Genomic DNA, 14,829 nt, shown 5'->3' with positions numbered 1-14,829 from the left:
CTTGGGTCTCTGCCTCCATGACCGTATTTGCGGATACAAGGGTGCTGGAGAAGCGACCCCTGGCTTGGGACCGAGACCATGACTCCATGTACACAGGTTGTGTCCAGTCTGTTGGGCGGGGAGGGTCTCGGTGGTGAACCACCAGAAGGCTGCTTTCCTGGCCCCCAGGGACACGGGCATCTCAGTGCCGTGCACCCCAGCACCCACGGGCTCCCTGCCTGCAGGGGCCTTCCCCTCTCCAGAGATTTCACCTCCTCCCAGGAGAGCCTCCGTGTCACCCTGCTCCGTCTCCCTTTCTGTGAGGTCTAGTTTGCCTGTGGAATCTGAGTGCCTGTTCCAGCATGGGGTGTTGTACTGTCTTAATTGTTTCAGATGGTCTGTCTCATGTCATCGATGGGATTGCAGGAAGCATCTGAGATCCTGCGAGTCCGGCGGCCCCCACCAATGGCTCGTAAGACAGGAGTTACTTGATCAACTCCTGATGACGGCCACCTGTCAGCAGGGGTGGTGCTGAATATGTCTGTAGTTTCTATTTGGGGTATTACCTAACTCTTAGATAATTTTCCAAAGCCATGGATGTGACTTGTAACGCTAGAATGTTGCAGAATGGCCTTACTTTAAGCTGATGTCCTTACCTTATTATTTTTTTAAGATTTATTCATTTTACTTGAAAGGCAGAGTTAGAGAGAGGCAGAGGCAGAGGCAGAGAGAGGTCTTCCATCCGCTGGTTCACTCCCCAGATGGCTGCAATGGCTGGAGCTGTGCCAATCCAAAGCCAGGAGTCAGGAGCTTTTTCTGGGTCTCCCACACAGAATGGTGCAGGAGCCCAAGGACTTGGGCCATCTTCTACTGCTTTCCCAGGCCATGGCAGAGAACTGGATCAGAAGTGGAGCAGCCGGGACTTGAACCGGCACCCATACAGGATGCCGGCACTACCGGTGGCTTTACCCACTGCGCCACAGCGCCGGCCCATTTCACTTTAGAGATAATTGTATTTCGCCCCTGGGAGAGGGACTCACTGGTTGGAGGTGGATCTCACTTAAGTTGATGGCTTCCAAACTGTGTTCCAGGGAGCCCCGGGCTCTGTGGCTGTAGAGGGAAGGTACTCTAAGCCCCGGCTTCTGCTAGCCAGCTCTGCTATTGTCTCTCTGATACAGGAAGGATCTTGCTAAAATTCCATTTAAAGAAAGTCTCCCAGAAAGATTAGTCTCCTAATCCCAACAAGCTGCAGACAAAGAGGCGGAGGAGCAGACTCTGGCTGAACAGCTGAGATGCTGATGAAATGGACCGGATCTGGCTGTGAACAGCGCAGCTGGACGTCCAGCCTCGGGGAGCTGACGTCCTCTGGTGCAATCCAGCCAGAGATGCACAGGCACGCAGAGAGGGTCAGCGCGGACGAGCAGGCCGTGCAAGCGCGGGCGAAGCTGTCGTGGGGCAGCTCGGGGTGGGCTGGTCAGGGAAGGCCTCTCTGGCCGTGGATGCAGCCGAAGGAGAGCCACCTGCAGTTCAAGGGAAGCGGGTTCCAGGCTGAGAGGTGTCAGGTGCGTCCGTCCTGGAGTCTCAGAAAAGGAGGCAGCTTTCCTGGACAGGAAAACGGGTTTCCAAAGGACATTGTGAAGCACATGCGAGGGCCAGGGGAGCCCCAGGGGCCCCAGGCCCACAAATGGGGCACAGCAGGAACCAGCATGACTCCTCCTGTGGAGACGGGGGATGCCACAGGTGCCTCCTGTTCTTATCTGACTCCCACACCTGGGACCAGGGCTCCTGCCAGCCCCTTGGGCCCTGGAACCATGGGTCGCTGGAGTTAGTGTCACTGGCAGGTGGCTCAAGGTATGTTCCAGGCAGCAGACCCTCTGGCACTCCTGGAGCTGGCCCTGGGAAGACGAGATAACCTCCTGGGGACCTGGGCTTTGCTAACTCCTTTCCTTGGAGTGTACCCATCTTTGTCGCTCCAATGCGGGCCGACACTGCCAGGACTGGAGGGGAGCACAGTTTCCTGGAAGGTGGGGGGGCTGCACTGCAGTCCCAGCTGTGGGTCCTTAGCTGGGAACCTGCCTTACGCTGCGTTCCCACCTGTAACTTGGGGTGGGAACACACACCGCCAACATGCCGGTGATGGACAAGAGAAGCCATGTGGATGTGTTCCTGGCGCTGGGGCAAAGATTAGTCACAAAATAAGACTTTGATGAATGAATGTTGAGTGGATGAATGACTAAGTGAAAAGAACATTGTCTTGAAATAGAAAAGCAAGGTAATGCGGTGTTTTTCAAACTTTAACTGAAGAACATCCAAGGAACTTATTTTTTTAAAAACATTTATTTATTTGAAAGGCAGAGTTACAGGAAGGCAGGAGAGAGAGAGGGAGAGGGAAATACCATCCATCTGCTGGTTCACTTGCCAGGTGGCCTCAATGGCTGAGGCTGGGCCAATCTGAAACCAGGAGCCAGGAGCTTCTTCTGGGTCTCCCACACAGGTTCAGGGGCCCAAGGACTTGGGCCATCTTCTGCTGCTTTCCTGGGCCATAGCAGAGAGCTGGATAGGAAGTGGAGCATCTGGGACTTGAACCAGTGCCCATATAGAATGCTGGCACTGCAGGCGGTGGCTTTACTAGCAACACTGGCCCAAATCCAAGGAACTTATTAGAACAAACCAACAAAGACGCCCAGCATCCGGGGAATCCAGCCTGGTCTGGTGAGCACTTGCAGTGCTTGACTGTGCGCTCATCTGCAAGAGGACTTGGTTTTCCTGCGGGGACTCTGGTAGCCCAGAGGTGGGAACACCCCTCTGGGCTGGCGTGGTTGACCCCGGCCAGCACCCCAGGGTTATCACCAGCTTGCCTCCAGTTGACTCCAAAGGTTGTTAGTAACCCAAGTTCTAAACTACAAGGAAGGCAGACTTGGGGTGTGGGTTCCTTTTTGGCATGGGAGACTGGGTTTTTCCACCCAGCGTGCCAGGCAGACACGGCCATGGGGATTTTCAGTGGTGCAGCATCCTCCGCGGGGTCCTGATGCTAAGCATCCCAGCCTCCCCTGGCTCCTGGTCGGATAACTGTCCCCATGGCCACCACGACGTCACCAGCTGGACTTCCCCTGGCCCTGGCGGCCAGGCCGCCCCTCATTTCTTCCCTTTCTTTCTTGTGAATTCAACACGTCCTATCCTTTTGCTTTATATTTCACCCCGTGGTTTTGGTTGGTGCATCTGTTCCAGAAGCTGGAGAGCTTCGTCTTCAGCTTGGCCACTGTGTCACTAGAGCCGTGACTGACAGCCTCTGCTTTCTCCCGTGGTGTGTGTGTGTGTGTGTGTGTGTGTACACGTATGCACATGTGTGTATGTGCTACCCAGATGTAACTTGGGTTTCAGTCCTGGCTCCTGGGCACACTTTCAGAATCAAAATAGCTTTATTAAAAATCAGTGCTGGAGCTATTGATCTGCCCGAGGCGGCCGTGTTTTGGGGGAAAAGGCGTTTCGCTTGGATCCACACCCGGCTCTAATGCTAATAATGCTTGCAGCTGTTGGCCAAGCTCTCCCATGTGCCAGGTGTGGGCAAAGAGCTTTACTTCTGTGCGGCGTCTACTTTAATCACCCAGAACCGCAGGAAGTGGATACTATATTTATAGTCATTTTACAGATGAGGAGACAGGGATTTAGAGAGAGCGGATAATTTCCCCCGGTTCATATCACACAGCCAGGACTGGGATTTCTCTACATTTCTACGCTTGTGATTTCAATAGTTGCTTTGCAAGAAGCACAAAGGCTCTCTCCCGACACTCCACAGGCCAAGCAATCGCACATTGATTAGCACAGTGAGATCAAATGGCTTGGCAAATGCAAAGAAGAACTCTTTATAAAATGCTGTCGCAGTGGTGTCACCGTGTGGTCGTTGTAACCCGCGCTACCATGTTGGGCTCCCTGCCGTTCTACTTTCTCAATGGAACTTGTGTTGTACATGCTTAAACTTCCCCAGCAAGTGGATAAAGATTTATTTCCCAGAATAATCCTTTGGGCTTAAAATATTTAAGGGTCTGGGCTGGACGGAAGCTGGGAGCCAGGAACTCAATCCAGGTCTCCCACAGGAGTGGCAGGAACCCAACTGCTTGAGCCGTCACCACTGCCTCCCAGGGTCTGCACTGTTAGGAAGCAGGTGTCAGGAACCAGGAATCAAACCCAGGTGCTCCAGTGGGGAACACAGGCAGTTAAAGTCTAGGCTAAACACATCCTCCTCCTTTGGACATTTAGGTGAAGGAGCACTGATAAAGCCCAGATGTGCTGGTTCCTAGGGAGGAAAGTCTCTTTGCCAAACAGCTCACGTAGGTGTAGGTGACGTGCACTAATCCATCCCCCTAGCACCAGCAGGGGTTCACAGAGCCCCTCCTACGTCCTAAATGCCTTGCCTCATCTGTGTTTTCATTTAACAGCAAGCTTCTAACTTTGGAGTGACGTGAGCTTTACAGGAAAGTGGCTCAGTGGATACAGTCACTTCTGTACTTCCTGCACCAGGTTTCCCCTGAGGCTAACACTGACAAGACCAACGCTGAAACGTCGGCATGGCTCCATCACTGTGAATTAATTCAGACATAATTAGAATTCACCTGTTTGTCTTTTTGTTTTGTTTTGTTTTTAAAAAAGAAGACATATTTATTTACTTATTTGAAAGACCTTTAGAGAGGTCTTCCATCCACTAATTCACTCCCCAGATGGCCGTGACAGCCAGGGCTGAGCCAGGCTGAAGCCGGGAGCTTCTTCTAGGTCTCCCATGTGGGTGCAGAGGCCAAACACTTGGGCCATCCTCCACTGCTTTCCCAGGCCACTAGCAGGGAGCTGGATGGGAAGACGAGCAGCCGAGATCCAAACCTGCACGGAGAGGGGATGCCAGCATTGTAGGCAGTGGCTTTACCCGCTACGCCACAGCGCTGGGGAACTCATCCATCTTTCTAATGTCCTTTCTCTGCCTCAGAATCCAACTCAGGTGCCCACACTGCATTTGGTGGACCCATGTTTAAGCTTTGTTTCTTTGCTTCACTTTGGAATTAAGTTCAGGAGAGACAGTTGAGCCCTGTTCCTGATTCTATAAGGAAAGCTCGCAAAGTGCAGCCACATGTGGCTCCCAGTGCTCTCCGAGAGTGCCCCTCTGCACCCTGCGGGGACCCCCAACCACCCTTGTGAAACCACCACGCAGGGAAGCTTTCGGCTCAGTCCCAGCCCGGGAGCTCAGGACATCCACGCGGGGCAAGCGCAAGAGAAAGGGCGGAGGCAGCAAACTGCCCTGCGGTTTGCCCACCAGACTCAAGTGTGGCTGGGCCATGGAAGAATCCCACGTTCCCGATTAGAAAGACTCCCGCCAGCCCAGCAGAGTGGAGGGTCCTCCTCGGTCCCAGCTTCAGGTTATTCCTTCTCTCCATTCATTCCTTGTTGGCTTATTTAAAAATTTATCAAGTCCCTACAGGTGCTAAGTTACGTGCTGGAAAACAAGATGGAAATAGTCTTGGCTTTGGGAGGATGAAATGGCTCATTTATGCATTCTTAAATAGCTTCTCAGCATTCGACACTGGGATAGGCAATAGCGGGGCGGGGAGGATGTATTTTTCATGCATAAGGTCTCTGAGTTAGCGTTTTCCCACTTCACAGTGCTACAGAAGCACCACCATTCGGTTTTTCGCTTTCAGCACAATACTCCATAAATTACCTGAGGTATTCAACACGTTATTATAAAATTCACTTTGTGTCAGGTGATTTTGCCCCTTCATAGGCTTAATGTAAGTGTTCTGAGCACATGTAACGTAGGCTGTAAGTAAGCTATGATGTGCACCAGGTTAGGGGAATGGTTTAATGCATTTTTTAAAGATTTATTAATTTATCTGAAAGTCAGAGTTACACAGAGAGAGAAGGAGAGGCAGAGAGAAAGAGAGGTCTTCCATCCACTGGTTCACTCCCCAGTTGGCTGCAATGGCCAGAGCTGCGCTGATTGGAGGCAGGAGCCAGGAGCTTCTTCCGGGTCTCCCATGTGGGTGCAGGGGCCCAAGGACTTGGGCCATCCTCTACTGCTTTCCCAGGCCATAGCAGAGAGCTGGATTGGAAGTGGAGCAGCCAGGACTTGAATCGGCACCCATATGGGATGCTGGCATTGCATGCAGCAGCTTTACCTGCATTTTTGACTTTGAATATTTTCAGCTTTCAATGGGTCTATAGGAAGCTGACCCCATCATAGGTTGAGCAGCATCTGGGGCCCTGTCCTGAAGGTGCGCATCAAGCAGAGGCAGGCAGTTGGCTTGGGGCAGCCTGGGTAACTCATGAGCCAGTGTCACAGGCAGTTATTCAGGGGCTGGGGTGACCTAAGAGCAGGGTGAGCAGGTCTGGCTTCCTGGAGGAGGCAGCTCTTATACTAGGCTTTAGGATAAGGTCTGGAAAGGTGGCAAAATTAATAAATACATAAAAATAGAGGAGGGGAGGCAGAAGTTTTCAGGATGCGTTTATGGGCCAAGACGGGACTGGCCTGGCTGGAGCAAGGCCTGGGGGACAGGGGAGGCTCCATCTGGAGATGATTTGGGTCTGCTGGCGTCTCCCAGGGGTAACTGAGCCCTCAGGAGGGAGCGGGGAGGAGCCAACTGACCCTGCCCTGTCGCCCGAGACCAGGGGTGTGTCCCTGGAAGCAGACTGGCTTGGGCGTCCTGGGGCTTGGAGCCACCTCTGCTGTGGACCTTGGACTAGTGACTGAGCAGGCCTCAGTGCCTCAGTCTGTGAGGTTGAACCTGCAAGACGGGGAGGCACCAGGCAGGTGCAGAGCCATCATGACTGTTAGGGGCAGGAGACAGCTGGGGCGGGCCCAGCTCCCAGGGCTGTCACGGGGCCCTGGAGCTGCCCGTGACAGACAGAGGCCTCTGTAACAGGTCTAACCGACTGAAGCCTCAGACAGCGGCGGGCCGGAGCCTCGGTCTTCGATAGAGGTGCAGGTCTGGCTGGACACGCAGTGTGCCCTAATTAGAGCGGGTCCCCAGGGAGGAGCTGCTGCCCGACAACCTTGTCTCCTTGTCAGCTGGGGTTCACCTGGAGCCCCCCCACCACAACTCCCAGGCCTTGGGGTGGCTGGTTCTTTGCTGCAGCCTGACCCCAGGGTCCCCTTGCTGCACAGGGAGAGGCTAGGGGGGTGGCATTGCCCGTGGCCTTGAAGCAGGATCGCAAAAGAACCTTCTGGGCCCTCCAAAGGAAACAGAGGGGCAAGAGCCGGAGCAGTGGCTCTGTGGACATTGTGAGTTTTCAAAGAACTTTCTAGACACACTGCCTCTGCTTGTTTTATGTCAGGGTGATCAGTACAGGGCTCTGGGGGAGAGGCACACAGGGCACACAGGGCAGGTGGGGGCTGGGCTCTGGGGGCCTGGGCCTGATGTGGGGGGGGGGGTGGCTTGTCAGCTCTGGCGATGGGTGGGCAGGAGCACTTGTGTTCCCACAGCAACTCGGATCCTACAACCCAGCCTTTTAAGCCTGAGTCTGCAGTGAACTCTTGGGGTTAGAGGAGGTGTGTGTAGCCTGGTTACTCTCCATCAAAAATTACCATTTGGTTTGGTTTGAAGTGCAAACTAGGTCAGGGTTTCTTGCTGTTGGCTAAAGCCTGGAGTGCATTCAGACCAGAGCAGACGCATGGTGGGGGGGGGGGGGGGTTGCGGCACGCTCGGGTTCTGCCCCCGCGGACCGTGTGGCCTGTGCTACACCCCAGCCTGCTTTCACTCCCAGCCCAGTGGTCTGCGGGCCACTGTGCCTGAGCCTGCCCTTTTCCCCAGGCAAGTGTCTGTCTGGGCTGCTGTCTCTGACCTAGCCTCCCACAACCCCAGCAGCTTTAGGGCGGTGAGCTGAGAGGCTCCTTCCTAAGCTAGAGGGAGGCAATGGGCCCCCACCTGGCTTTACCTCGGAACAGCCATGCTCTTAGCTGTGTCATAGACTAGGTTTCCATTTAAGATTCCTTCTGCGGCCAGCATTGTGGTGCAGTGCGTGAAGCTGCTGCCTGCCATGCTGGCATCCCACATGGGCACTGCTTTGGGTCCTGGCTGTTCCACTTCCAATCCAGCTCCCTGCTAATGCACCTGGGAAAGCAGTGGAAGATGACCCAAGTGCTTGGGTCCCTTCGCCAGCGTGGGAAACCCTGATGGATCTCCAGGTCCCTGGCTTCAACCTGGCCCAGCCCCAGCTGCTGCAGCCACTTGGGGAGTGAGCCAGAAGGTGGAAGATCTCTCTGTCTCCCTCTCACTCTGCCTTTCCAATAAACGAGAGCCCCAGAGGGCCTCTGTGGATCTTCCAGTGACAACACTGTAGCGTCCAGCCAATGGCGCTGTGGCATGGGGCACACAAATAAAATGACTAAATCGGGGGTCACTGCCCCCTCAGGGGCTTGCTGCCACTGTGAGGATAAACTGAGATTATAGATAGGAAAGACTTTCTTGAGGAAGCCACTGTTGTCATGATAATAATATTAATCACCATTATTATTATGGTGGGGCTGGGTTGTCAAGATATACCCACGGGAAAGCGCAGCCTAGGATGCAGCCTGCAACCTGGGGCCAGGCAGGAGCGGCAGGCTCCCACGTGCTCCATGCAGGGATTCCCAGGGTTGCCAGGGCTTTCCTGGGAATGCTGAGCTCCCCAGCCCCGGTGCCCCGCCCCTCCACTACCCCCAGGAGCTGCTGCGCCCGCCCGGAGTTCCCAAAGCAGGGCCGCCCGCGGTGGTGCCGTGTGGTGATTGGAGGAGCTGGAGGCTGTTGCTAGGCTACCAGTCGGTGGGAGACCGGGCCATCACATCCCTGGTGACAGATCCATCCCACACGGCAGCGGACCTAATTCCATGCTGGATCCCAGCAGCTTAAACTGTCAGCCTCCAAGGGCCCATCTTTCTAGGACTTCTCACATAGCAGGAGGCCGTGGGGGGGTGGGGTGGGGGGAGAGCTGCTGTTTTCACCTGGCTGCTCCTCTCCCTGAGCCTCCGTGTCCCCCTCGACGTCTGCAGTTCCTCGGTGTGTTCATTATTCACGCATGCATTTGTGTTTATCACAAGCCTATGTGTTCCAGGCTCCATACTGAACGCTAGGGACGAAGGCAGGAATAAGACAGAGACCACGCTGGCCTCCCTCCGAGTGGGGGAACATGCGCATTTAAACAAATGAGATAAGCGCATCGCCCTTTCCTCCTCCCTCTCCTTCAGGGTTCTGCCAGCTCCCTCTCTCCTCCAGAGCCTGTTGACAGGAGAGGCAGCGTGGGGCCAAACAGATCAGCACTGCAGCCTGGGGGCGCCCTCCCACACAGGCCCTGCCCCTTTGCACGCACCTGTGAGCCCACATCTCGGTCAGAAGGCGGGCAGGGACCATGTGCCCTGTTCAGATGAGGAAGCCCACCCTGGTCACATAGGGCACTGCTGGCAAAACCGAGGTCGGGCGCTTGTTATACGCAGGCGTTTCTGAAACTGTCTGCCTCATGACGACACAGCAAGGTGGATGCTCTTTTCCCCTTTCTTTCTTTTTTATTTGTAAGATTTATTTATTTATCTGAAAGTCAGAGTTACACAGTAGAGAGAAGGAGAGGCAGAGAGAGAGGTCTTCTATCCACTGGTTCACTCCCCAGTTGGCCTCAATGGCTGGAGCTGCACCAATCAGAAGCTGGGATACAGGAGCTTCTTCTGGTCTCCCATGCAGGTGCAGGGGCCCCAGGACTTGGTCCATCTTCTACTGCTTTCCCAGGCCACAGCAGAGAGCTAGATTGGAAGTGGAGCAGCTGAGACTCGAACCGGTGCCCATTTGGGATGCTGGCGCTGCAGGTGGCGGCTTTACCCACTACACCATAGTGCTGGCCCCTCTTTTCCCCTTTTCTACAGGTGGAATAATAAAAGCTAACAAAGGTCATGGAGTCAGCCCTTGATGATCCAGATAGCATGCGGTACAGCTGGGATTTGAACCCGGCTCTGCAACGGACACAACCACAGATGAAACTTTCTCTGAGTAGCTTAAGCGGAGAGGCGACTTCCAAATGCCCTTCAAAGTCTCAGCCCCGGCATCCTATTCACTGAGGTTGCTGCTCAGGTTCTTGGCACAATAGGCTCATAAAACGCGGTCAGTTAGCCAGGGTAATCCACATATATAACCTGCTTACCTATCCATCCAGGGGCACCTCTGTCTTTCTCGGGTTTTTATTTTCCTTTGTTCACACACAGAGCAAACACTGAGCGCTCCCACTAAGTGCTGGGGAGGCTTGGTGGAGGTGGGGAGGGTGGTCCATCTCCTACAGGGGAGTTCTCTGAAGACCCTTCTGTGGGCAAAGCGCAGCAAGAGCGGAGGAGGGGACCAAAACCTGGCCACCAGAGAGCCTCCCTGAGGCACACGACACTTTGAGCCTGTGGTGCAATTTTTTTTTTTTAAAGTTTTTATTTATCCTAAAGTCAGAATTACAGAGAGAGGGAGAGACGGAGAGAGAGATTGTCTAACCACTGGTTCACTCCCCAGATGGCCACAATGGCTAAGGCTGGGCCAGGTCGAAGCCAGGAGCCAGGATCTCCTTCCAGGTCTCCCACATGGGTGCAGGGGCCCAAGCGCTTGAGCCATCCTCCACTGCTTTTCCAGGCCATCGGCAGGGAGCTGGGTCAGAAGTGGAGCAGCTGGGACTCGAACCAGCATCTAAGTAGGAGGTCACATCGTGGGCTGTGGCTTTACGTGCTGTGCCACGATGCTGGCCCTGTGGTGCCTTTTTAGAGTTCCACCTTGTGGTGGTCCCTGTGGGTCTAGTACCACACAACCTGGCGGTCTTCATGCAGCTTGGAAGGAGGCCTTTGATGGGAGAAGGTGCTGGGAGAACAGAGATGCGTAAAGAAGGAACTAGATTTATCCCTCCTCGCACACCCAGCAGCTACTGTCCTTGACGCTCGACTGTCCTCCAATGACGACTTGTTTAACCAGAATATTCTCCTGAGGGTGGCCAAAGAGAGAGAAAGGATGAGAAGCGAGAGACAGAGACTCAGGGAGACAGAATCTGCATGCAAAGATGCACACAGAGACCCAGAGATGCAGACACAATGTCACCCCGTGCTCTGCAGCCCCAGGACAGCAGGGATTGAGTTTTGCATGAGGCCTGAGACTGGGAGGAGTCAGACATCCCCTGCCTCCTCCTTCGCTGGCCACACGATGCTGGCGGAAGCACGGCCCGTTTCCAGGGCAGATGTGAGCACCTTGTGGGAATGGCCACATGATTCCCATGATTGTGGCTGCCGCTCTGTCCCGGTTACTCATCACCACCCTGGAGACTTGAGAGTCAACCATAAATGAGTAATACACAAAAGCCACACGTAAAGGCAGCATCGCCAGATCCTACGTACGCGTGCCTTGGCCTCTGGCACGCCCGCTTCTAGGAATCCACTCTAAGAAAAACAGTTAAGGACATGGGCAAAGAATTTAGAGGGAGTCTTTCCACAGCCGCATTCCTTTAAAAAGCGAGCAAGGAAGCACAATTTTTGCCCCATCCCTATAGAGGACCTCTAATAAATAATGATATCCCCTAACAATAATCTCAAATTCTACTTTGAAAATTAGCTTGTGAAGGGGGATTTATTGACTGTGCAAGACACATTAGGTGAAAACAGTAAGTCACACATATTGTATAAATAGGATTCCCTCTAAGTAAGAATAAAAAAAAATAAAGTCTAAAAAAGAAAATACATATATAAAGTCGAAAAAGATCAAATGATAACCTTCGGGTGGAAGACATCCAAGCCGGTTTTTTTCTCTTTTTGCTTATCTGCATCTTTAAAACTTACTTCCTTCACGATGTGCGTGTGTAATAAGAACAGATGTCCGTGCCTCCATCCCCACGGGCCTCCTGGTGGAAGTGCAGGTGCTTCGGGGAGGCTGAATCCTGTGCTCCCCGCCCGAGGCACGGGGAGAGGCCCCCGCCCTTTGCCAGGCTCAGGCTGCTCGTTAAGAATTGCAAAAACTGCGAGTCGGTGCCCCAGTTCAACTCCTCTTCCCAGCTGCTCTTGCAGGCGGGACCTTGGTGACCCAACACCTTGGTATTCATCACTCGGTTGCTTCAGCGCCTGCTAGTAGGCTGGCCGCCACCCTCCCTGGAGGGCAAGCACTGTCTACACACCTGGGCCGATGCGAAAGCTGACCTTGCTGAAACTGCAGGGCCTTCCCGCCTCCCAGGGGCACCTGCCTGCCAGCAGGGTCAGGTTGGGCCCCTCTACTCAGAGGCAGGTGCAATCCTGAATGCTGGTGAGAAGAGGCCGTCACCATGGCAACCCAGGCTCGCTCAGCCTCTTCAGCCCCGGGCTCAAGTCCAAACCTCAGGGAAAGAAAGTGATGGCTGGAGCCACAGAAAGGGCTGCCTGGCCCTCTGATGTCAGATGACGCCCTGAGCTTTTCTCTGCCGGAGTTTCCACATCTGTACAATGTCCTGAAATGGCTTGTCTCCACCCCACCCCCACGCCCGACCAGGACCAGTGTAGAATCATCTGTGAACTGTAAAAATGAGAGGAAGAGAGTATTCCACACCAGCTTGCTGGTGTGCGATTTTGGGGCAAATCACATGGCGTGAGGATGGCCTCGGTGGCTGTTTTGAAAGGGAGAATAAGGCACACAGGGATCTCTTCCCAGATACGCAGCAAGGCGCTGTGAGAATCCCAGAACCTCAGAGATGGGAGGGCATGCTAGTCCCAACCACCCATGCAGAATCCCTTTAATAAACCCGGGGCCGGGCACCTGTCCACCCTCTGCTTGTTTAAACCGCACCTCCTCTTCCCCACGGCGGCTCCCAATGACACAACTTCCCCATGGCTCCACGACACCAGCTGTAAGAAAGCTCTTCCACACAGGATGTTTTGCAGTCAACGACGTCCGTGTCTAAGAATTTAGCCATCCTTTCCAGAGCCACTTCCACTCCGGAGTTTTCCCGACGGCTTGTGTAGGGCAGAAATTCGCATGGTCAGCAAGAAGCGGGCTCAGGCCCCAGCTCTGGAAGAAGCTCTTGGCTTAGCATAGTAGAAGCAGCGTGGGTTCTGGGGTCACACACCCTAGGTTACATCTCACCTGCTCCATTCACTTCCAGCATGGCGAGAACTAAGCAAGACAGCTCTTCTTGCTAAGATTACAGCCCAAACCTCCCCGGTGGGCTGCTGGGGGCTTGGGGAAGGCCTAGGCGTTATGCCCTGCTCTGCCCCCTCCCTGAGCTGCTCATCTGCCCGCCAAGGCTCTGGCACCTGTGAGCCCTGACATGCTCCGGATGCCAAGGTCACCTTCCTCTTGGGCCGACACCGGGGCCATAAAGGAAAAATGATGCAATGGCTCCGGGTCAAGGTTCAGCTCCTCCTAAGCCTCGCAGCCAGCGCACCCCTCCGCGGGCCCCGACTCTTGGTACAAACCCGCAGCTGCTTCCGTGTGTGGCAGGAGTCTCTGGGAGACCCTGGGAGAATGTGCTCTGGGGTGGGGGGGCCCTCCAGACACGGCCACGGAAAGTAGGGTTGGGAAAATGACCGTATCCTGTGTCCACTGGCGGCCAGGGAGTCTGGAAGCCCGGGGCCAGCTGTGCCATCGCCCGGCGGGGTCCTCTGAGCCGGTGACTTCCTGCGTCGGTACCCTGCTCTCCTCGGGGGCGGGTGCTGAGTGAGGTGGCAGTCACCATTGCCCTGGTGGCGCCGACACCCCTGCCCTCTGTCTGCTCTGCAGATGAGTACCTCCGAGTCCTCAATGTGGGCGTGGCCGAGGTGAAGAAGTCCTTCCTGGGGCCGCTGTCCCCGTCCTGCAAGATGGTGCAGATGATGAGGCAGTTCCTGTACCGCGTGCTGCCCGAGGACTCCTACAAGGCGGCCACCGGGAGGCTGCACGTGAGCCTCACCCGCTTCACGGACGGAGAGAGCGTGGTTGTATCGGAGTACACGTCCAAGGAGGAGCTCATCGAGGCGAGGGGGCTGGGCTGGGGTGGGCAGGGGCCAGGGGTGCAGGCTGGCAGCGGGGCTTGGGGGCTGCCCCTGCTGTGTCTCCACAGCTCCCGGATGGGCCCCAGGTTGCCCCTCAGCCTGCTTCGTGCCCACAGTCTCCCTGTGCTGGGTGCAGAGTAGACCAGGAGGGGTTGCAGAAACTCGGGAGGAGTCAGAGGTGGCCGCCATCCTCACACTTCAGCCCCTCCCTCCACTCTGTCTTGCTGGCCTCTGGACCAGTCCTGGAGCTTCTCAGGGGCCCGGGGCTGCTCACAGGGGTCCCACAGCTCCTGGAGAGCCTCCGAGCCTGGGCAGCAGTGGCTGCTCCCCACCCCCTCCCTGGCCCTGAATTACTCCCAGTCTGTGGCGGGGTGAGGGGAGAGCCCCCCCCCCCCCCGGCCCTGACAAAGGCCTGCATGATTTCGCCCAGCCAGTCTGTGCACAGCTGGAAGCTTGAGCCACGGGTCACTGTCGCTGCCGGGGTGGGTCTGATTAAGCTGCCCTGCTTCCAGTCTCCTCCCCACCCCCAAACAGGGCCTCGTCCCATCCTCACAGCCCCAGCACTTGGCCTGAGCAGGCTGCGGACATGCGCTCAGGGACCCTTCCTCTCCTCCCACCTGCTGCCCTCCTCGGTTTATTAGCTCCCAGTTCTTCACCATCCACCTCCTCCCGCCCACCCCATGTTGCCACTCCACTTCCACTGCTGCAATGTTCTCTCCCCACACCTCTCCCTCCCATCAGGGCAGCCACAGCAAACCCTACCCAAACTGGACCCAGGCCGTCCGCACCTGCTGTGCCCTCGGCCAGGGTCCCCTCCCCCCTTCCCATCCTACTTCCTCTGCCTGACTCCTGCCCCAGGACCTCCTGTATCACTGCCCGCCCTGCTGCCCTGC

The 14,829-nt window shown here is 55.4% G+C and overlaps 1 protein-coding gene across 3 annotated transcripts in view; it reads left to right on the top strand.

The window, feature by feature from the left end:
- Positions 1-14,829, top strand: part of PNPLA1 (patatin like domain 1, omega-hydroxyceramide transacylase) — a 43,243-nt gene that overhangs the window by 11,917 nt on the left and 16,497 nt on the right. For all 3 annotated transcript variants that reach the window (XM_089334012.1, XM_008262834.5, XM_089334013.1), the window contains exon 2: positions 13,686-13,918. In XM_089334012.1, coding sequence (XP_089190138.1) covers positions 13,686-13,918 — 233 coding nt within the window. The remainder of the gene's footprint in view (positions 1-13,685; positions 13,919-14,829) is intronic.

The sequence above is a fragment of the Oryctolagus cuniculus genome, chromosome 5 (genome assembly GCF_051225735.1).
Source record: "Oryctolagus cuniculus isolate XC-2025 breed Fujian yellow rabbit chromosome 5, ASM5122573v1, whole genome shotgun sequence".
Classification (NCBI taxonomy): Eukaryota; Metazoa; Chordata; class Mammalia; order Lagomorpha; family Leporidae; genus Oryctolagus; species Oryctolagus cuniculus.
The sequence above is the reverse complement of the archived record's forward strand: the minus strand, read 5'-3'. Positions and strand labels throughout refer to the sequence as shown.